This window comes from Pelophylax lessonae, assembly GCF_965119305.1.
Source record: "Pelophylax lessonae genome assembly, chromosome: 2".
Classification (NCBI taxonomy): Eukaryota; Metazoa; Chordata; class Amphibia; order Anura; family Ranidae; genus Pelophylax; species Pelophylax lessonae.
The window spans coordinates 371,773,194-371,795,224 of record NC_138769.1 but is presented as its reverse complement, the minus strand read 5'-3'; the positions used below and the strand labels follow the sequence as shown (position 1 = coordinate 371,795,224).

General features: G+C 41.1%; 1 protein-coding gene across 2 annotated transcripts in view; it reads right to left on the bottom strand.

Moving 5' to 3' along the window:
- Positions 1–4,310: 4,310 nt before the first annotated feature.
- HPCA (hippocalcin) overlaps positions 4,311–22,031 on the bottom strand; it is a 46,689-nt gene continuing 28,968 nt past the window's right edge. For both annotated transcript variants that reach the window (XM_082245844.1, XM_082245843.1), the window contains exons 2-4: positions 15,873–16,253; positions 5,704–5,809; positions 4,311–5,539 (exon numbers count right to left, since the gene is read on the bottom strand). In XM_082245844.1, coding sequence (XP_082101970.1) covers positions 5,442–5,539; positions 5,704–5,809; positions 15,873–16,250 — 582 coding nt within the window. In that variant the 5' untranslated portion in view covers positions 16,251–16,253 and the 3' untranslated portion in view covers positions 4,311–5,441. The remainder of the gene's footprint in view (positions 5,540–5,703; positions 5,810–15,872; positions 16,254–22,031) is intronic.

Sequence of the window (22,031 nt, the reverse complement as noted above, 5' to 3'; positions counted from 1 at the left end):
CCCTATCCTGCTAGAATCTCGTCTCTGTGCTAGGACCATTCACCTCCTATGTCAGTGGTAGTCAACTACTTGATCTATGGGGCCTCAAATGTGGTCTCTAACATCCCCAAAAGGTTGCACATCATGTTCAGTAAATGCAAGGCTATGGTCAAAGACTGGACATATTTTAGGGCATGGGTGCTCCTACTGTGGCACTCCAGTTGTTGCAGAACTACAAGTTCAACTTGAGTTATTGCAAGGCTGACAGAAAAATCACTCCCAAAGGCAGAAGCATGATGGGATTTGTAATTCAGTAACAGCTGGAGGGCAACAGCTTGAGCACCCATGCTTTAGGAGATGGTCAGAAACAGCAAACATTCTACAGCTGTACTAAAATTCCAAGACTAAAGATATACTACAGTTGTGTATAGAGACATGGAAAATGCTTAAATAGACTGTCAGAGATAGATGACACGTTACACTGATAAAGATCACTGCCATTAGTCTCTTTTAACATCAGTGCCCACTACAGCCCCCTTAAAATGCTGGCATCACATTTGGTATTCCCCTCAGTAAAATCCAGCATAATTACAAAGGTACATTTTATAAAAATACACAAAAATAGAAGCGAGAATGGTCTGCACAGAAAAAGTAGGAATGTGTGAATAAAAGAAACCAAATTGTTTATCTAGTAGAAACCAATATAATTCATATTTTCCTTCACTGGCCCCCGAGTAAGCAGCTAGGCTAGAAAAACAATGACTACTGAGGGCCACAAATGTATTAAGACTTCTAGCTTTCAAGGCTTAACGAAACAAGCTGAAGTTAGAAGCTGATTGGTTACTCCAGATTTTGTCTGCTGCAGTTTTAGTAAATTTCACCCAAAGGACTACAGGTTAGGTACAAGGATCCAATGTCAAAATCAAGACCCCAGGACTAGAAAAAAACAGTTTCACCATGATGATTTTTAAATGTGTCTAATCTATAGTTATTGTGCTTTCAAGATTACGTTGGGCACCAAAAGCAAACTGGAAGATGCTATAGTAACCATCAACTGAGAAATGTGCATGGTAACTGAAGCAATACAACATTTAGACATGGATACAAGGCTTTATTTGTTAGTTATAGAAAAATCAGTGTTCCCCCTGTTCTGGGGACTTAACAGTGATACAAAATTACCAATAACATAATTGCTGCACTAAGCCAGCCTCACCGACAGAGTAGGTTTTGTGTATTGCAGACATACAAGGTTCAGCCTTTGACCTCAGCACACACCATTTATGTTTTTTTCACAGCCTCAAGGTCCATTCATACTTGTTTGTTTTTCCTGTAGTAAAAAACATGTTTACTGCATTAAAAAGCAGTTCAGGTAGAAATCCCATTGAGTACTATGTGGTTACTTTGCATTTCTGTGCTCCTACTTAAGACATTTTTGTTCACATTAAAGAGACACTGGGGTTATTTACTAAAACTTCATGGTGCAAAATCTGGTGCAGCTCTGCATAGAAACCAATCAGCTTTCAGGTTTTATTGTCAAAGCTCATTTGAACAAGCTGAAGTTAGAAGCTGATTTGCTACCATGCACAGCTGCATCAAATTCTGAGTGCACCAGTTTTAGTAAATCTCCCCCACTGTCACTTTGCCTAATTAGGGCAAGTTGACAGTGTCTGTGAGAATCCAATAAAAAAAAAGGGCACTGGGACTTTGATATGAGTTTAAACATGGTAGTAAGATGGCAATAAACATTTGAAAAGCCCACTGGCTCAGGTTAAGCTGCTCACAACAGGCAAGGCTACACTACTGTGGGTACTCCAGCAGGTTACCAGGAAAAGACATGCCATATTGACAAGCACAAATTAATTTATTGATATTGTGTTAAAAGACAGCCAATGCGTTTTGGGGGGTCAAGAGAACTCCCCCTTGATCACGGCTTCAGTTAAAAATGAGAATCTTGAGTGGACTCAAGATAAGGCTTTCCTGTTTGAATCTGTGCAGGAAAGAGGATTGCTGGATTAGGATTCCTGGCCAGCAGTGTCTGCATCAGCAGTCCAATTAAGCTATCAGCTTCCCTGCACAGATTCAAAAAGGGAAAGCCTTATTTTGAGTCCACTCAAGGCTCTCATTTTTAACTGAAGCCTTGATAAAGGGGGGAGTCCCTTTGACTCCTGAAACACATTGACTGTCTTCACACAACATCAATAAATTAATTTTGACTTTTATTTTTTGGTCTGGTGCTCCTTCCATATATGCAGTGTCTGTGAGAAGGGGGACCCCCTAACTAACCCAGTGATGCTTACCTCTGCAGCGATCCCCTGCTGCTTCCTCTGTTGCAGAAGCCACCTAAATACCTGGCATCAAAGGTGTTGAGTGACATCACCAAATCCATAATAGTATTTAGGCCTAGATTGACTGTTAGCCCAAGGTAATGTTACATGGTAGACCAGAATACTGTTACATGGGAGGAGGTCTTATGCTGTCCAATACCAGGAATCACCATATGAGCATTCATGGAAATTTATGTTAAATGCATAAAAACACGTGTCATGCATTTTTGTGCGTTTTGTTTTCCTAACACATCTTAATCATGGAAAATTTCAATACCAATACCCAATGTTCTTTCCTTACTTTGAATAATGCATCAACAAAAAACACATGTTTAAAAGGCACAAAAGCGCACATAAATGCATATATAAAATGTACAACGTGCATAAATATATGCAGTGTCAAAAAAATGCATACAATACTGCAAATGTGTAAGTGTGAAAGGGCCCTTACTCTGCAGAGGTCAGCTGTGCATGGGGCAGACTCCCAATGGTCAAATGGGCACTTAACAATACAAAACCAAGTCAAAAGGCTGTTATATGTGGGTCCATATTACTCACAACAGAATATGACAAACATAATAGTACTCAATATAGTAGCCGTCATAGCTTTGTGTATATTCTCAATAGGTTATAGCTGGCACAGATGTCCGTCCTTCTTTCACTGGCTTATAGAATGGCTAAACAAACATTCAATGTGGCTCAAGAAAGAAACTCCAGTTAATATACAACAAATTTTTTAACTTTTTATGAAAAAACAAAACAAAAAAAAAACACCGTGAACAATGCCATCCACGCATGAGTGTTATTTTTCAGCAAATGCTCTATGGCATAAGGAATGTAGTTAATGTTAAGACTAAATAACTAGGACTAAATGTCCACATGCTCCAAGAATGTATTGTATAATACATACATAGTATCAGAGTTTCTAGGCTGTCTGCTCAAATTGTGTATCTAGATAGCTGAATTAACTGCTGAAGTGCTAGTTACTGAAACGATATGTGGTTTCTGCGTCCTCGTTCCATAACCGCCAATCAGAAATCAGAATACTAAAAGCTGATTCCTAATTGGTTTTTACAAGTTAAGCTGGCCATAGACGGATTCCAACCATGTATGGGTAGGCTGAATGTACCCAAGTTGATTGATCAATCAACTTGAATGTACCCAAGTTGATTGGTCAATCAACTTAGGGACAACCAGCCTGTCGCATTTTACATGCGATTATTGCTAGCGGCTGGTATAGCCACTAGCAATAATCACTGTGTTCTCCTAGTTGGCAAAATTGCTCTGCCTTTGACTGGCCTTACTGTACTCTTTAGTATCTTTTTTTTTTTTTTGGAGTAAGGCCTGCCATACACAGTTTGAATCTTAGCCAGTTCAGCAGGAACCGGCCAAAACTCGAACCATTAATGGTTGAATGTACCAAGTTGATCGATCGATCAACTTGGGTGCAACCAGCCTGCTGGATTCGCTTCCGATTATCGCAAGCAGCTGCTATAGCCGTTAGTATTAATCATGGTCTTCTCCCAGCAGGGACAGCCTCCCCCGCCTTCTCCCGCAGGGAGAAGACAATGTCTTGGTAGGAGGGATCCCCCTGAATTTCTTTCCTGCAACATGTGGCTACAGAAAAGAAATTTGTACTGTCTATGGCCTGCCTAATCAACCAGCACAGTGGTTACACTCCTTGTTCAGGCATTTACTGACAAAATGTGTCAGTAAGCTCTACGAAAATTTAAGCTGCTTTATTAGGAAATACTAAAGTAATACTGGTGGTCGAGAAAGTAATTCCATGTTACTTGCTCTCTTTATAGTCAAGCTCCTGTATGAAAATGCTTCATCTTCCAATTGCAATTTTACTAGTACAACCTGTTGCACTTTGCAATGCAAAGTCACTGTACAGCACCTTTACAGCAGCCTCTAGCTGATGTAATGAAGTCAGACCCCCAAACACAAATGAAATGTGACCTAATCGCGCAAAGCCTTGCCCTGTGCCCGCTAAGCCTCAACCTCAAAAGTATGTGGTGGCTGTTGCAAAATGCTGCAATACCAATTCAAAAATGCAAGGGAAATTATGAACAGTTCATACATGACCCAAATATATCATACCTAATCATCAATGCCTGCAAAGTGAATTAATGATCATGTAAGACAGAACAGTCAAATGACAATCCTAATGATTTACCACTTTTTCACAGGTATGGGAGCATTCTCATGTTACTGAGCATATAAAATTATACAGCGATATGGAAGCACTCATTTAAACCATTGGAGAATCTAAAGACACCTGATCTTATGTTATCTCTTTATATAACATTATATTTTTTGTGACAGGCAGTTAGTATAATAAAAACACATCAATACTATTAAAAAATATTCTTTCCTATAGAAGCAACTTTTAGTGCAGCTAGGTTTCTTCATTCTATTGCTGTAAGGATGCACACATAATATACGTACAAATAATATACCTGGCAATATATGCATGGATGGATGGTATGTCACTTTATACTGAAAAGTTACAAGTATTAAGAGCTGATTCAGTAATAATAAAAATGAAGAACTAGGGTCTAATTATATGCAGATCCCCCACCGAGAACAGAAGGACACTAGGTCAAACGGGTTCCCTCTAATGAGATGAAGGAAGAAGGATACAAAGGAAAGTGCATATCTAAACAACATAATAATCTAATACCATCCCTCTCATCCCCTAATAAATAAATTAAATATAGCGTGCATAGTTACTCCCTGCTTTAGTGCAACCAGTTCCACTTATGCCCACTTCAGTAAAGACCACCTTGACTCACTGCCATGAAGTGAAATTTATCAAAGCAAGGCAGCTGGTGGTCACTTACTCTATTTCATAGCATTCCTTTACTATTTCAAAGTGCATCTGGTCCCTTTAGACACTTTATTATGCCCTACCCACCCTTGTGCCCCAAATCTCCATGCAACCCATGGTTACTCCATACAATAAACATAATACAAGTTTTATAGTAATAAATAAATAGGGGGTAGGAAGTGGGCTGATTGACTGGCAGTGCTTTCGAGTCCATCTAATGCCCAAAAGGATTCTGGGACAGGCCGCTGTGCAGAGGCGAGGCACAGCCACTAGATGAATTGATGGTTCCCAGGCTGCGAACAGCTTTAGAACTGTGATGCTGTGCTGGGGTCACACTGCAGTAACCGCACAATAGATGGGTCACTTTTGGCACCTTTAATGAACTCCTCCAGCGATAATTTACCTAGAACGATAAGCAACACAGATAAAAGGTAAGCAGAAATGGTATTTTAACCAAACTTGGGGACAGACCACAGAAAATCTTCAACATGGCAATCATAAATACAAAACATAGCTCATTAAGTCATGGAGAAAAGAATAAATTACTCAAACATGTTCCCATCTTACCATCATTATTTGTGTCCATCTGTCGGAAGATTTTTTCTGTGCGTTTCTCTGGCGTGGACTCGTCCTCTGGCATCTTCATTACAGAGGAAACCATTTTATAAATTGCCTGAAAAAAATGCATGGGAACTCAGTCAAAAATCAGACATCACATGCCCTCCTTATCAGAAAGAATACATCTCTGCAGAAATGGAAATGTACACATTAACCAAAAGCCCTTTCATTGCTGAATTCAGATATTGACTAGACTTTGTTACCCATGATGTTTAGGTTTATGATGTTTAACAGCTAAATAGACAAATGAAATACTGTACATATATGGGAGCTGGTTTACTTGGATACTTATTTCAATTCATATAGTTTTCAGATTAAGGCCGGGTTCACATATGTGCGAATTGGATGTGGGTTCCTCCGCATCCAATTCGCATGACATGTGAGTGTGACCGGCTCCCAATGGAACCGGTTTACACATGTCCAGGACGGGAGCGGTGCAAATTCCAAAAGGGTCCTGTTCATTTTTGGGTTCAGTGCAGGTGCGAATTCAGGCAAAAACTCAGACTTGAATCACACCTGAACTAGTGAACAGAAACGCACCGGATGACAGGCTGAAAACTGCGTCTGCGCATATGTGAACCCAGCCTTACGCAGCTCTGCCACACACCACAGCCAGGAAGATAGCAGCCCTTGGTTGGTTATAGTTAGGACACCACCGTATCTCCTCTATGGTCTAGGTCTCCACCCCCAGCCTGTTTGGATAGTGAAACAGCAGTAGGAGATGGATTAAAGCTGTTGTAAAGGAAGGTTTTTTTATCCTAATGCCTTCTATGCATTAAGATAAAAAGCCTTCAGTGCGTAGCAGCCCCCCTGATACTTACCTGAGTCCCCAGCGATGTCCACGAGTGCCTCAGATGTCCGGGATGCTCTCTTCTGATTGGCTGAGACATACCAGTGGCACCTTTGGCTTCCGCTGCTGTCAAAGTCAGTTAGCCAATGAGAAGAGAGGGAGCGCAGGGCCGAACTGTGGCTCCGTGTCTGAATGGATACACAAAGCTGCAGCTCGGCTCAGGATTGGCCCTGTGCTAAACACATGCACCCTTCCAATGGAAAAGAAGAAAAAAAAAAAAAAAACAACCTCTCAAGTAATACACACAAATTGAGCATGTGCAGAGTGCCTCCAAGGCTCTGTATTATCAGCAGATGGATTGGGGACAATAAAAGAAGGGGAAGATCAGACAAGACAGGATCAAACAGCCTTTTTACACAATGCAGAGATTTAACCCTTTGGGTTCCACAGTGAGTATAACAAGCAGCTTTACTGCATGGGTGCTCAACCTGTGGCCCTCCTGCTGTTCCAGAACTACAAGTCCCATGAAGCATTGCAAGGCTAACTGTTAAAAAAATGATTACCTAAGGCAGAGGCATTATGGGACTTCTAGTTCCACAACAGCTGGCAACAGGTTGAGAACCCATGCTTCACTGCATATGCAAACTGATTTTACTGTTGTGGGTTTAGCTTTGAAGTTTAAACAATACTTAGTGATTTATTAATTAAAGCAGAACTCCAGGCACAGGTTTTATAATTTTCAGTTGTTATACAAATGTTACCCCTGCTAAAGTAAATGCCATGGCCACATAACTACTCTGTCCTTCAAAATCCCTACTTTTCTATATCCAGAATATTACTCATGTCATTTATACACCCTATCTCCACTTTGCCATTCACAGAACACCGTGTAATGAGTGAATAGTTCACAAAATAGATAACATTCTGTGAATAGCCAACAGGAAAGGGGGTGAATAAATGACACCAGTGCTTCTATCTCAATGTTTCAGAAAATGAAATTGTTCTGCCTATCTAAAAAAAGAACATATTACTTAAAGTGTTATGCAGAAAAGCATGCTTGTTAAACTCACGCTGTAACTTAAAGAGGAAGTAAACCCTCCTCTACAACTTGTACCTATAGGCAAGCCTATGATAAGGCTTACCTATAGGTACTGTAAATATCTCCTAAACATGTACCGTTTAGGAGATATTTACCTTACATGTCGCCAGTGACGTCACTGGCGCATGCGCTCTGAAGGAACGGCCGATCGCGCCGTTCCTTCAGAGCCCCGTGCCGTGACTGTCGGCTCCCGCGCGCGTGCGCGGGAGTGACGTCACCGCGGCTCCGGCCAATCAGATGGCCGGATGCCGCGATCCCGGAAGACGGGCGACTAGACATGTCGCCCGTCATAGAGGTGAGTGAGCGGCACGGCGGGGGCTCGTTCTGAGGTAAGTATTGCATAATGAGCTAATATGCGATGCATACTAGCTCATTATGTCTTTCTTTTGCAGGGTGTAAAAAAAAAAAAAAAAACTCAAACGAGTTTACAACCTCTTTAAAGGGTAACTCCACTTTTGTGGGGGGAAAATAAAAAGCAAATATAGAAAAAACACTATAGTGCAGGGATTCCCAAACTACGGCCCTGCAGCTGTTGCAGAACTACACATCCCATGAGGCATTGTAAAAACTGACATTCACATATAGGACTAGGCATGATAGGAATTGTAGTTCCTGAACAACTGTAGGGCCATATTTTGGGAATCCCTGCTATAGTGTATACAATTGCGACACAAATCATATTGTAATTGAATATTATAAAAAATGACCTTTCCTTTTCAATCTGCAGCTGTTATAATTTTCTGAAAATGCAATGCAATATGGCTACCTGGAGCTGTTCTATACACAGAATGTGTACTGACCACATCCCCAGAAACATAATTTCCTGCTTGTGTGATTGGCTCACCAATTTTCCCAGAAGTCTGAACTAAGATACAATCTGGCATCCCTTGCAAAAAAAAAAAAAATTTTAATTTTTGGTGCAATACTTCTAAAGGGATGCAGGCCCATCAGCCTTCCTCATTAGAGCCCTGCAGCTGCCACAGCTGAAAGATAATTATGAAACCACTCCCATTTTACCCACTCATCACAGAGGCACAGAGGAACACACAGTGATTTCTTCAGAATAACAAAAAGGTAGGAATCTGCAACAAAGTTTGTTAAAATCCCTGCAATGTACAGAGATCACCCGGAAGGGAATGTTATTTCTCAACAAAAGTGAAGTTACGCTTTAAGTGATTAATCCTCTGCACTGTGTAAAAAGGCTGTGTGATCCTGTATGCAAAGATCCTCCCCCTCCTGCACGTTCACTCTGGACAAGTCCAGATAAGACACAGTATGTGTAGTTCACAGCTGTACGTGCTCAGTTTGGTCTCTTTTGATCAGAGAACACTTCCTGATTTTAACTGAGGTATTCAGGTCACATGGTATTAACATCACACATGTGGGCATGTATACAGATCCTAAATGACAGCCCAGTCCCTCCCTCCTCCTCCATGCCCAGTAACTAAAAAATAAAACAGTGGGTGGGATGTCACATCTTGATTGATGGATGATTTTTTTTTTTCTTGGGAGGGTACATGTTATCAGCACAGGGCCAATCAGCACTATCCAGACACGTTCAGACAGAGAATTAAAGATGTTGTAAACTCAGTAATTTTTTTTTTTTTACAAGCTGAAAGAGAAAGACATAATGAGCTAGTATGCATCGCATACTAGCTCATTATGAAATATTTACCTTAGAACGAGCCGTCCGCTCACCTCTATGACGGGCGACATGTCCAGTCGCCCGTCTTCCGGGATCGCGGCATCCGGCCATCTGATTGGCCGGAGCCGCGGTGACGTCACTCCCGCGCGCGGGAGCCGACAGTCACGGCACGGGTCTCTGAAGAAACTGCACCAGCGGCCGTTCCTTCAGAGCGCATGCGCCAGGGACGTCACTGGCTGCATGTAAGGTAAATATCTCCTAAACGGTACATGTTTAGGAGATATTTACAGTACCTATAGGTAAGCCTTATCATAGGGTTACCTATAGGTAAAAGTGTCAGAGGAGGGTTTACTTCCTCTTTAAGGGTCTTGAAGCCTGACAGGACAATCGTGGGAGAAGCGAAAACTCCTCCTACAAACTATCAGCACTCACTGATACAGGTCACAAGATTGCTCTAATTGCTACATACTACTGATGAGAAAAGATATTGATCGGTTTATATTTACTAAAATAATTGCATTTCCATGCTCTGTGTACTGTAGGAGACCAGATATAGTGAATGCAGGATCTGGGTTTAACAGTTGCACCATTTTCATTTTAGATTTATAGAGGCAGAGGTCTGTATTCTACCGAACAGACCTGGAAAACATGGAGACCAGCTATAGCATGGTAATTATTTAAAAAGGCCTAGAACAGCTTCTGCTGCAATGACATTCTTGTCAGAAGGCGCACATATGCTATAAACAATAAAAAAAAAAAAAAAAAAAAAGATCACTTAGCTTTTTTTAAAAAGATGTGGGCGAATGGAGACATGTGCTCAGTGGCCAGAGAGTAACGAGAGGGTACCAGAAATAAAGCACTGAGAAGAAAACCTCATGGAAGGAGAAGTTTAGGAACTGCAAAAAAAGTGTGCCCAATATTTCTAAAATAGAAAAACATCTCTACTATGGTGATATCTTCTTAAGGCCTCATTCACACGGGCGTACTACAGTGGGATGCAGCAGCTGCATGGATACAGCCGCTGCATCCCACTTTGACAAGAACACAGGTGCATGGCTGCAAATGTACAATGACTGCATTAGGGGCTGTGTGCCGGCACAGCTGTCAATCTGAGATCAGAGGCTGGGCCTGTGCATCCCTGTGCGGACAATCACGGCCGTCACACGGGTGTATGCTGTAGTACGCCCAGGTAAACCAGACTTTATAGTTCAGCCATTTAAAATATTGTATGTTAAAAAGGATGGCGGGGAAGCTAGATTTTACATTATTTGATACATCGGAGAAGTAAACATAGGCAGAAAAATTCTGCTATTTCAAAAGGGAAGTCTTAAAGGCTAAATTCACCTTTTTAAAAAAAAAATCCAGCACCCCTATGTACCAATATAACATTAATGTACCTCAGTGGTAGAAGGATAAAAGCTTTATTTGATTTTCAGAACAAGGCCTTACCTTAGCCCTTGCTGTGTTCCATAGAAAACTTTAGAGACTTCCTGGTATGTAGATTTGGGATGTGAGAGCCAATTAGATAAGGAAGCAGTTTACCAGCTGACTTCATTAGCACACGCCCTGCACAGCTTCCTGGCATCCCTCCACATGTCCATTTGCCTGGCTTGTCAATGTAAGCTGCCACAGCTGCTATGTTTGCACAGCATCCCCAGTGTCCCCCCAGACGGGCCCGGGCCGCATGCTAAACTCTCTGGGGCTGCATTGTACAATTTCCTTTAGATCAACTATGTAGTGCAAGGGCCTGTCTGATTGGATACAGAGTGAATATGGCAAATGAATGATCACTGCCTGTGTATTTAATGAGAACGATTTTCACTGATTGCGTAGGAAAAATGTGCGCCTGATGGATGGTAGTAATCTGCTGGAAGGGGGAGGGCAAATGCAGGGTATGTGTTAATGAGGTCAATTGATTAACTCCTTCCCACGTTACATCCTAAGGTCTGTTCAGGAAGTAATGGAGAAGTTTTTTTTTTATACAGCAAGCTGCTGGACACAGAGGTGTGTAAGATAAATAGAAAGCTTTTTTTTTTTTTTATATCTGCAAAAGAAGTACATTAAGGCTGGGTTCACACACGTCCCGTGTTAATTGTATGTTTGTTTTCACTGCAAATAAAAAAAAAAAAAAAAAAAAGCATTTTTTCAGCGATCAGGTGTGTTTTTGATGCGGTTCTGATTTTAATTTGCAAGGCTCAGGACCGGATTTTTGTCACAGCTGCGATTTTAGTGCTGGACAATACATAGTAGATAAAGGGTGCCAACGTAAGTTTAAGTTCACACTGCAGATGCATCACATGTATTTTAACATTTTTAATGAAAATCAACATTTCACATGTCATGCAAATCAGATGTGGCTCAAAATGCATCCAATTCGCATATATGTGAACTGAGCCTAATCGTATATTGAGAAAAAAAAGGTGAATTTATCCTGTAACCTGATTCAGACTCTGCGCAGAATCAGGTACAGGTACGTGTTTCTGCACTTCCGATTCTGGAGCACGCACTCCACCGGCGACCTGCTCCCGCTGTGACTGGACAAAGCAGGAGCCAATCAGCGGGTCCGGTGGACACGATGTCCGCCAGGACCCGCTTATCGTTTGAGGCACAGGCATAACGGGGAAGGCAGATCGCAGTTCTGTGACAAGGGAAGGCCGTGATCTTGTGTTTCTGCCATGCAAAAAAACGGGTCTCTGACCTCCCACACAGTTAGCAAGCACTCCCTAAGAACACAGTCAACCCTTTGATCACCCCTGATATTAACCCCTTCCCAGCCAGTGTCATTAGTACAGTGACCGTGCATATTTGTTAGCACTGATCACTGTATTAGGGTCACTGGTCCCCAAAAAGTGTCAGTTAGGTATCCGATTAGGCCACCGCAATATCGCAGTCTTGCTACAAGTCGCTGATCGCTACAATTACATGTAAAAAACATTTAAAAATTCCAAAAATATATCCCATAGTTTGTAGACGCTATAACATTTGCACAAACCAATCAATATATGCTTATTGGGATTTTTTTTACCAAAAATATGTAGCAAAAAAAATATTGGCCTAAACTGATGAAGAAATTAGATTTTTCACATATTTATATTGGGTTTGTTTTATAGCAGAAATTAAAAAATATATATATATATATTTTTTTTCTTATGTATGTCTGTCTTTTATTGTTTATAGTGCAAAAAAACAAACAGAAGTGATCAAATACCACCAAAAGAAAGCTCTATTCTTGGGGAAAAAAAGGACATACATTTTATGTGGTTACAGCGTCGCATCACCGCGCAATTGTCAGTTAAAATACTGCAGTGCCATATCGCAAAATTGGCCCAGTCATGAAGGGAGTACAAGTAGTTGAGCTGGATATACACTTCCTGCTGAATCAGCCAAAGTTCAATCAGTGGGTAGATTTGTTGGCAACGCCCCACTCGACAAATTTCGATTGAAAAAAGTGAAAGAAGAAATATATCAGCCAACTAATAACTGCTTCTAATATGATTCAGTCATTGCTCTAATATTCAGACAGCTGCAGGTACTGTTTAACGTATATGGCCGGCCTTAGTCCTAAAGATAACCCTTCTGCTCGGCTTTACAGCTCCCTGTATGACCTCCCTGCTTACTGGACAGAGGTGATGATAACAAGGATTCAATGCTCAAAGGGCAGGCTGCATATAGAGAGCCAGCAAACTGCAAAGATGAATTAGGGCATAGAGTTGTCACTTGCCTGGCTAGGCAGTGTGGCAGGGGTTTATGAATTACAGGCTGGCTATGCAGAATTACATTGGAACATATTAATGTTTACATGTGTGTTTTCAGCTGTGTATTTCATTTGCCTGGAATTCCTTAAAGCAGAACTGCAAAAAATACAAAGTTGCAAACAGGCAGGCCTTTTTTTTGCAGAATAGACATGCAATGTCTAATCTGCAGTAAAATAAACTTTCCTGCCTGTTTGCAATCTTTTTCAGAATGTACACAAACTGCGCATGCACAGATCTGTTTACATTTCCAGCACAGTGCCCCAAATGAATGATTCCTGCGCATTAAAAGGGGCTTGCCGACGCTTCAGGCCCCTCCTCGGAACTAAGCCGGATTCGGTTTTGATTAGGTCTCCGATGATGTAACCCGGAAGCGCCGTCCGTGACGTCACGTCTGGGTTACTCGGTGGCTAAGGGCGCCGAATTTAAAAAAGTGTCAGTATTCAAAAATGCAGTTTTCGGCATTTTGAATACATTGAAGTGCAGTGGAGGGGTCTGGGTTTTTTTAGACCCCTGATCCCTCCATAAAGAGTACCTGTCACTGCATATTGCTGTCACAAGGGATTTTTACATTGATTGTGACAGCAATAAAAGTGACCACATTTTTTTTTTTTTTTAAAACCTGTTCATAAAGTAAATAAAATAAATAGGAAAAATAAAATTGAAAGCGCACCCGTCGCTGTGAGCTTGCGCACAAAAGAAAACGTGTACAGAAGTCGTGCACACAAATGAAAGCGCTGTTCAAACCACACGTGAGGTTTCGTCGCGATCGCCAGAGCGTGAGCAATAATTAAAAAAAAAAAAAGAGCTACTCTGTAACTCTAAACTGGTAACTGTTAAAAAATTTGAAAGCGTCGCCTATGGAGATTTTTATTGACCATAGTTTGTCGCCATTCTGCGGGTTCGCGCAGTTTTATACCGTAACATGTTAGGTATCTATTTACTCGGCGTGACATCATCTTTCACAATATACAAAAAAAAAATGGGCTAACTTTACGTTTAGTTTTTTAAATGCAGTGAAATGTATTTTTTCCAAAAAAATGGCATTTGAAAGACTGCAAATACCGCGTGACAAAAAATAATTATTATTTTATTCTCCAGAGTCTTTGCTAAAACAATATATATAAAATGTTTGGGAGTTATAAGTAATTTTTTAGCAAAAAATACAGATTTTAACTTGTAAACAACATGAGTCAGAAATGGGCTTGGACCAGAAGTGGTTAAAGTGTATGTATCACAAAAACTTTTTTTTCCTTTTTATTTTGGATAGGTTGGGGAAGGGTTAAAACCCCTGCTAGGTTTTTTTTTTTTGTTTTTTTTTGTATTATTAAGAAAATTTCCCTGCATATCCTGTTTTGGAGAAAAAAATCTAAGGTTAATTTCCCTCTTGAACCGTTGTCGCCAGAACAATTGTCCCCATTAAAAGATTGTTCTGGGGACAATTCTAAAGTTTTGGATTTCCCCTCCATTCCTGTCTCGGTGACAATGCTACAAAATAGAGTGGTGAATCATCCCAAAGGAGACACAGATAGTGATAAGAACTAGACAGATGGTCTAACTCTTCCCCAATCTATCAAAAACTAAAAAAAAAAAAAAGGTCTTGCCTAGAGATACAATCAGGAAAAAGTCATAGCATGCAAGAGCAATGTATTTGGTTGTTCTATTTTTAGCCCTGGTTCACACCTATGCAAATTCTATGCGGATCAGATGGGATCCGAAAACCATAGATAGATTCGCATGTCATAAAAAAGTATTATTTCCAATGACGGCTGTTCACATATATACAGTGCGAAATCCAGTTAAAACAAAAGTCCTGTGCGAGTTTAGTGCTGTGCAGTGCGAATTTCAGCTCCACTCTTCTATTGGACTGGAATCAATTTGCAGTCCAGTGCTGATCCCTAAATACTGGAAATAATCAATATGTCCCACTTTGCTGGACTGGAAAAGGGAGGTTGATGCTATCTTGGAAGCGGAGAGGTGGATACACATGGTCAAAGACCAACAAGACAAATTTAAAGCCATTTGGTCAGGCTGGGTGTATTATTCCTTGGATATACCTACTAACTAATTGTGATCCCTGTACCTACCTCAGATGTGGTTGTAATTGCTACCTGATTACCCTATAGCCGTACCCTGCATTAGTTGTTAAATTGATTTCTATCTTTCCTGTATTGTTTTTTCCTGAAGATTCGTTTTCCTTCCCCCACTACCCTTTCCTTCCCTCATTTTACTGATGCTCTATTTAAGCCACATCTGCCCACTATACGCATAATGTACATGATGGGTCATATCAGGTGTCTGTATAATGGGGACTCCTATCGTGCCTTGGTTTACCACCGCCTAGTCGCCCACACCCGTAATGACGATGGTGTCGGGATGGGTGGAGAACCCGGGGGCATTTGGTGTCTGATACACGCTTGACTTATATGTATGTAATGTGCATCCTGTACTTGGTGGATTATTTTAAATATGTATATCAGATGTAGAATTTATGTTTCTACTTTTTTGTGATTCTTGTTGCATTTTGGATTTCTGAAAATTTAATAAACTTTTATTATAAAAAAAAAAGTCCAGTGTTCACATCACTGCTAGTTTTCTTATTTTGCCTAGATATTAGAGAAAATTAAATCCCAGATGTGAACACTCCCTTCACATATTCACACTAAATGTGCATTGAGATCGCACATGGCAAGTAGAAATCACAATGAGAATTTGCACCGTGTACGGCTTTAAATTTGCACCAAATTCGCAGCGCATGAGTGTGAACCGGGGCTAAATCAATCAAGTTCCACAGTTTTACATTTGTATAAATGTTTCTAAATCCCCGTTTACCTGTACAATTTCCAGCATTTCATCCCGACTGATGTATCCATTCCCATCTAGATCGTACATACTGAACGCCCACTTTAGTTTCTGCTCCAACTTCCCCCTGGAGGTGACGCTCAGAGCAATGATAAACTCCCGAAAATCGATGGTCCCATCACCGTTGGTGTCAAATGTACGAAAAACATGCTCAGCAAACTTAGAGGCATCTCCATATGGGAAAAAATTGGCGTAGATCTTCTTAAACTCTTCGACATTGAGAATGCCAGATGGACAGTCTTTTAGAAAACCTTTATACCACTCCTGTAGCTCATGATCTGAGAACTCTGTATTTTCACGCAGGTCTTGTAGCATCTCTGGGCGCAGCTTGCTGTTTTGCTTACCCATCTCCTGCACAGGGCCAAAAGTAGACATGGTTATAAAAATTTCAGAAAGGTATAACAGCGGATTAAAGGGGTTGTAAAGTCAGAAGGTTTTCTATCATAATGCATTCTTTGCAATAAGATAAAAAACCTTGTGTGTGCAGCAGCCCCCCTCATGCTTACCTCACCCTCTGGATCCAGCGATGTCCACGACTGTCTCAACCGTCTAGGACTCCCCTACTCATTGGCGAAGAAACAGCAGCGGCACCATTGGCTCCTGCTGCTGTCAATCAAAGTTAGCTAGCCAATCAGGAGAGAGAGGGGGCAGGACAGAACAGCGGGTCCGTGTCTGAATGAATACACAAAGCTGTGATTCGGCTCAGGTGGCCCCATGGCCCCATAGCAAGCTTCTTGCTGTGGGGGCACTCAAAGGGAGGGAGGGGTCAGGAAAGCCGAAACCCAGACCCGGGAAGAGGAGAATCCAGGCTGCTCAGTGCAAAACCAAATGCACAGAGCAGGAAAGTATAACATGTTTGGTATTTTTATTGGAAAAAACAAGACTTTACAATCCCTTTAAATGTGAACCAGGTTTTCTAAGTGCCTTGAAAAAGTATTCATACCCCTTGATATTGTCCACATTTTGTCATATTACAACCAAAAACGTAAATGTATTTTATTGGGATTTTATGTGATAGGCCAACACAAAGTGGCACATAATTGTGAAGTGCAAGGAAAATGATAAATGGTTTTCAAAATGTTTTACAAATAAATATCTGAAAAGTGTGGCGTGCATTTGTATTCCGCCCCCCTGAGTCAATACTTTGTAGAACCACCTTTCACTGCAATTACAGCTGCAATTCTTTTTGGGGATGTCTCTACCAGCTCACATCTAGAGAGTGAAATGTTTGTCCATTCTGCTTTATATAGATCAAACTCTGTCAGATTGGATGGAGAGCATCTGTAAACAGCAATTTTCAAGTCTTGCCAATTGGATTTCGGTCTGGGCTTTGACTGGGCCATTCTGACACATGAATATGCTTTGATCTAAACCATTCCATTGTAGCTCTTCCTCCCCAGTCTCAAGTGTTTTGCAGACTCTAACAGGTTTTCTTCTAAGATTGCATTATTATATTTGGCTCCATCCATCTTCCCATCAACTCTGACCAGCTTCTCTGTCCCTGCTCAAGAAAAGCATCATCACAACATTATGCTTTCACCACCATATTTCACGGTGGGGATGGTGTGTTCAGGGTGATGTGCAGTGTTAGTTTTCTGCCACACATAGCATTTTGCTTTTAGGCCAAAAAGTTAAATTTTGGTCTGACCAGAGCACCTTCTTCCACATGTTTGCTGTGTCCCCCACATGGCTTCTCTCAAACTGGACTTTTTATGGCTTCCTTTCAACAATGGCTTTCTTCTTGTCACTCTTCCATAAAGGCCAGATTTGTGGAGTGTACGACCAATAGTTGTCATGTGGACAGACTTTCCCACCTAAGCTGTGGATCTCCAAGTTACCATGGCCCTCTTGGCTGCTTCTCTGAATAATGCTCCTCTTGCCCAGGCCTGTTAGTTTAGGTGGACGGCCAGATCTTGTTAGGTCTGCAGTTGTGCCATACTCTTTCCATTTTCGGATGATGGAGTGAACAGTGCTCCGTGAGATGTTCAAAGCTTGGGATATTATTTTATAACCTAACGCTGCTTTAAACGTCTTCACAACTTTATCCCTGACCTCTCTGATGTGTTATTTGGCCTTCATGCAGTTTTTTCACTAAGGTTCTCGAACAAACCTCTGAGAGCGTCACAGAATAAATTACACACAGGACTCTATTTACTAACTAGGTGACTTCTGAAGGCAATTGGTTCCACTAGATTTTAGTTAGGGGTATAAGAGTAAGGAGGCTGAATACAAATGCAAGCTGCACTTTTCAGATAATTTGTAAAAAAAAAAGTGAAAACCATTTATCATTTTCCTCCCACTTTACAATTATGTGCCACTTTGTGTTGGTCTATCACATAAAATCCCAATGAAATGCATCAATGAAATGCATTTACGTTTTTGGTTGTAACATGACAAAATGTGGAACATTTCAAGGGGTATGAATACTTTTTTAAGGCACTGTATATGATCGCTGAATTATTTACCTGCACTTTCCCCAAATAATAGTCTATAGTTGTGCACAAAGTCTGCATACCCTTGGAGAATAGGTAATATACATTATGTACCATTTTTAAAAAAAAACATGAGCGAGCAGGCAAAACACACTTCGTTCATTTCTTATAGGGTTTAATATTCTGTAACTGTAGGTAATAACAAAGAGGGACAATCATAAAACAGAATATGGCAACAAGTAAACTAATGAAATGACAACTATTCAGAAGTCTGCATACCCTTAATTCCTAATACTGTGTATTGACCCCTTTATCATCAATGACAGTGTGCAGTCTTGTAATAGTTGTCTATGAGACCCCGAATTCTTGCAGGTGATATAGGGGTGTTCCCACACCTAATAGAACCAAACAGTGTAGTGCTGCCTTAAAAAAAAGTGAATAGTGAAATCTCTATTTGTGGGGGAAAAAAAGACATAGATTTTGTTTTAGGTACACCTTTTCACTAAATCCCCTATGTGAATGTAAATCACCAGAATGCTATATCCAATTTATGGTGCCGAAACCAAAACTGGTATACAACTCAAAGGAAATAACAAAGTGATATATACCACATAAACAAATATACCCCATGCACAATATACTGTATATATGTTGTATACTGTATATCATATTTGCAGTACACTTAGTTATTTCCTTTCAGTTATATACCAGTTATTAGGGTTTCAGCAGCATAAGTTGGATACAGCATTCTGGTGATCCACATTTACATATGGGGGTTTCCACCACTATTCACAGTTGTTGATTTAACCAATCATTGGGGTTGATTTACTAAAACTGGAGAGTGCATAATTTGGTGCAGCTCTGCAAAGAAACCAACCAGCTTCCAGGTTTTATTGTTTAATCTTAATTGAACTAGCTGAAGTTAGCAGCTGATTAGCTACCAAGCACAGCTGCCCCAGATTTTGCACTAGGCTTACTAAATCAATCCCATTGCCTTTTTAATTATTTCTCCATGGACAGGTGTAACGGGGGGCATGGCGGGGGCAGGTGGGGCAGTTGTTCACCTGCCTACCTACTTTGATCTAAAAAACAAAACATTATTTAAGGTGTCTCTGATTAACTTCAAATAAACTTCAGCTGTTCTAGTAGGTCTTTCCTGACATTTACTTAATCACATCCTACAGCAAAAGCCATGGTCCGCAGAGAGCTTCCAAGGCATCAGAGGAATCTCATTGTTAAAAGGTATCAGTCAGGAGAAGGATACAAAAGAATTTCCAAGGCTTAGATATACCATGGAACACAGTGAAGACGGTCGTCATAAAGTGGAGAAAATATGGCATTACCAAAATCTGGGCGTCACCCCAAAATTGATGAAAAGGCGAGAAGAAAACTGGTCAGGGAGACTGCCAAGAGGCCTACAGCAACATTAAAGTAGCTGCAGGAATATCTGGCAAGTACTGGCTGTGTGGTACATGTGAAAATCTACCGTATTCTTTATATGTCTGGGCTATGGGGTAGAGTGGCAAGATGGAAGCCTTTTCTTACAAAGAAAAACATCCAAGCCCAGCTAAATTTGGCAAAAACACACCTGAAGTCTCCCAAAAGCATGTGGGAAAATGTGTTATGGTCTGATGACACCAAGGTTGAACCTTTTGGCCATAATTCCACAAAATAGGTTTGGCGCAAAAAAAAATACTGCACATCACCAAAAGAACACCATACCCACAGTGAAGCATGGTGGTGGCAGCATCATGCTTTGGGGATGTTTTTCTTCAGCTGGAACAGGGGCCTTAGTCAATGTAGAGGGAATTATCAACAGTTCCAAATAACAGTCAATATTGGCACAAAACCTTCAGGCTTCTGCTAGAAAGCTGAACATGAAGATGAACTTCATCTTTCAGCATGACAACGACCCAAAACATACATCCAAATCAACAAAGGAATGGCTTCACCAGAAGAAGAAGAAAGTTTTGGAATGGCCCAGCCAGAGCTGAAACCTGAAAATCTGTGGGATGATGTGAAGAGAGCTGTGCACAGGAGATGCCCTCGCAATCTGACAGATTTGGAGTGTTTTTGCAAGTCAAGATGTGCCATGCTGATAGACTCATACCCAAAAAGGCTGAGTGCTGTATTCAAATCAAAAGGTGCTTCAAAAAAGTATTAGTTTAAGGATGTTACCACATATTATTTTCGTTTTTTTTTTTTTTTTTTTTTTACTTCCCTCCACCTAAAATATTTCAGTTTGTTGTTCAACTGAGTTGTACAGTTTATAGGTCACATTAAAACGGTAGAAAAAATTCTGAAACTACGGTATTTATCTTTGTCTCATTTTTTTTACATCACAGAAACTTGACATTTTAACAGGCGTGTGTAGTCTCTTTATATCCACTGTATACGGCGGCAAGGCGGCTCGCCTGCGCTGGATCACGTACCTAGTACGTGATCCAGCACTCCTGGGTTGGGGGCACACAGGCCCGCTGTCGCTGGCCAGCTTCAGCTGTGATTATTCACAGCGGGAGCCGATCAGTGGGTACCGCAAACTCTATGTCTGCCGGCACCCGCCGATTATTCGTTACACAGGCAGAATGGCAGTCTGCCAGTGTAAACAGGGGAGACTGCCGTTCTGTCAGCGGGAAAGACATTGATCCTGTGTTCCTGATAAGCAGGAACATGGATCTCTGCCTTCCCCTAGTACAAGCACCTCCCACAGTTTAGTAAAGCACAGGCTAGGCACACAAATAAACCTTTGATCGCCCCTGATGTAACCCCTTCCCAGCCAGTGTCATTAGTACAGTGTCAGTGCATATTTTTTAGCACTGATGACTGTATTGGTGTCACTGGTCCCCAAAAAGTGTCAAGTGTCAGTTAGTGTCCCGACTGTCCACTACAAAATCGCAGACCCGAATAGTTTGTAGACGCTATAACTTTTGCACAAACCAATCAATATACGCTTATTGGGATTTTTTTTAACCAAAAAATATGTCGAAAAATACATATTGGCCTACATTTCTGAAGAAATTAGATTTTTTTTTACATTTTGTTTTATAGCAGAAAATAAAAAATATTGTTTTTTCTTTTTCAAAATTGTCGGTCTTGTTTTGTTTATAGACAAATAAAAACTAGAGGTGATTAAATACCACCAAAAGAAAACTCTATTTGTGGGGAAAAAAAAGAACATACATTTTATTTGGGTACAGCATCGCACAACCGCGACATTGTCAGTTAACCACTTGCCGACTGCCGCACGACTATTTACGGCGGCAGTCAGCCCCTCACAGGCAAAGTGACGTAGGACTATGTCACTAGCCTGTGAGCCTCTAGGGGGTGAGCGTGCACCGCCGGAGGCGCGCTCCCACCCCCGCTCGCTCCCTAACATGTCCGCGCGTGTGACCGGCGGACCCGATGTCTGCCGGTCACTCGGAATCGTCCGGTACAGAGGGAGAAAGGCAGGCGGCTAATGTAAACAAAGCCGCCTGTCATTCTCCCTAGTGTAAGTGCAGAGATCATACGGTCCTGCTATGTAGGATCATATATCTCTGTAGTTACACAAACAGCCACATCCCTTTACAGCTAGAATCACACCCCTAGGGACACACTTAACCCCTCCTTCTCTAATAAACTTAACCCCTTCCCTGCCAGTGTCATTTTTACAGTAACAGTGCATATGTATAGCACTGATTACTGTAGTAATGTCACT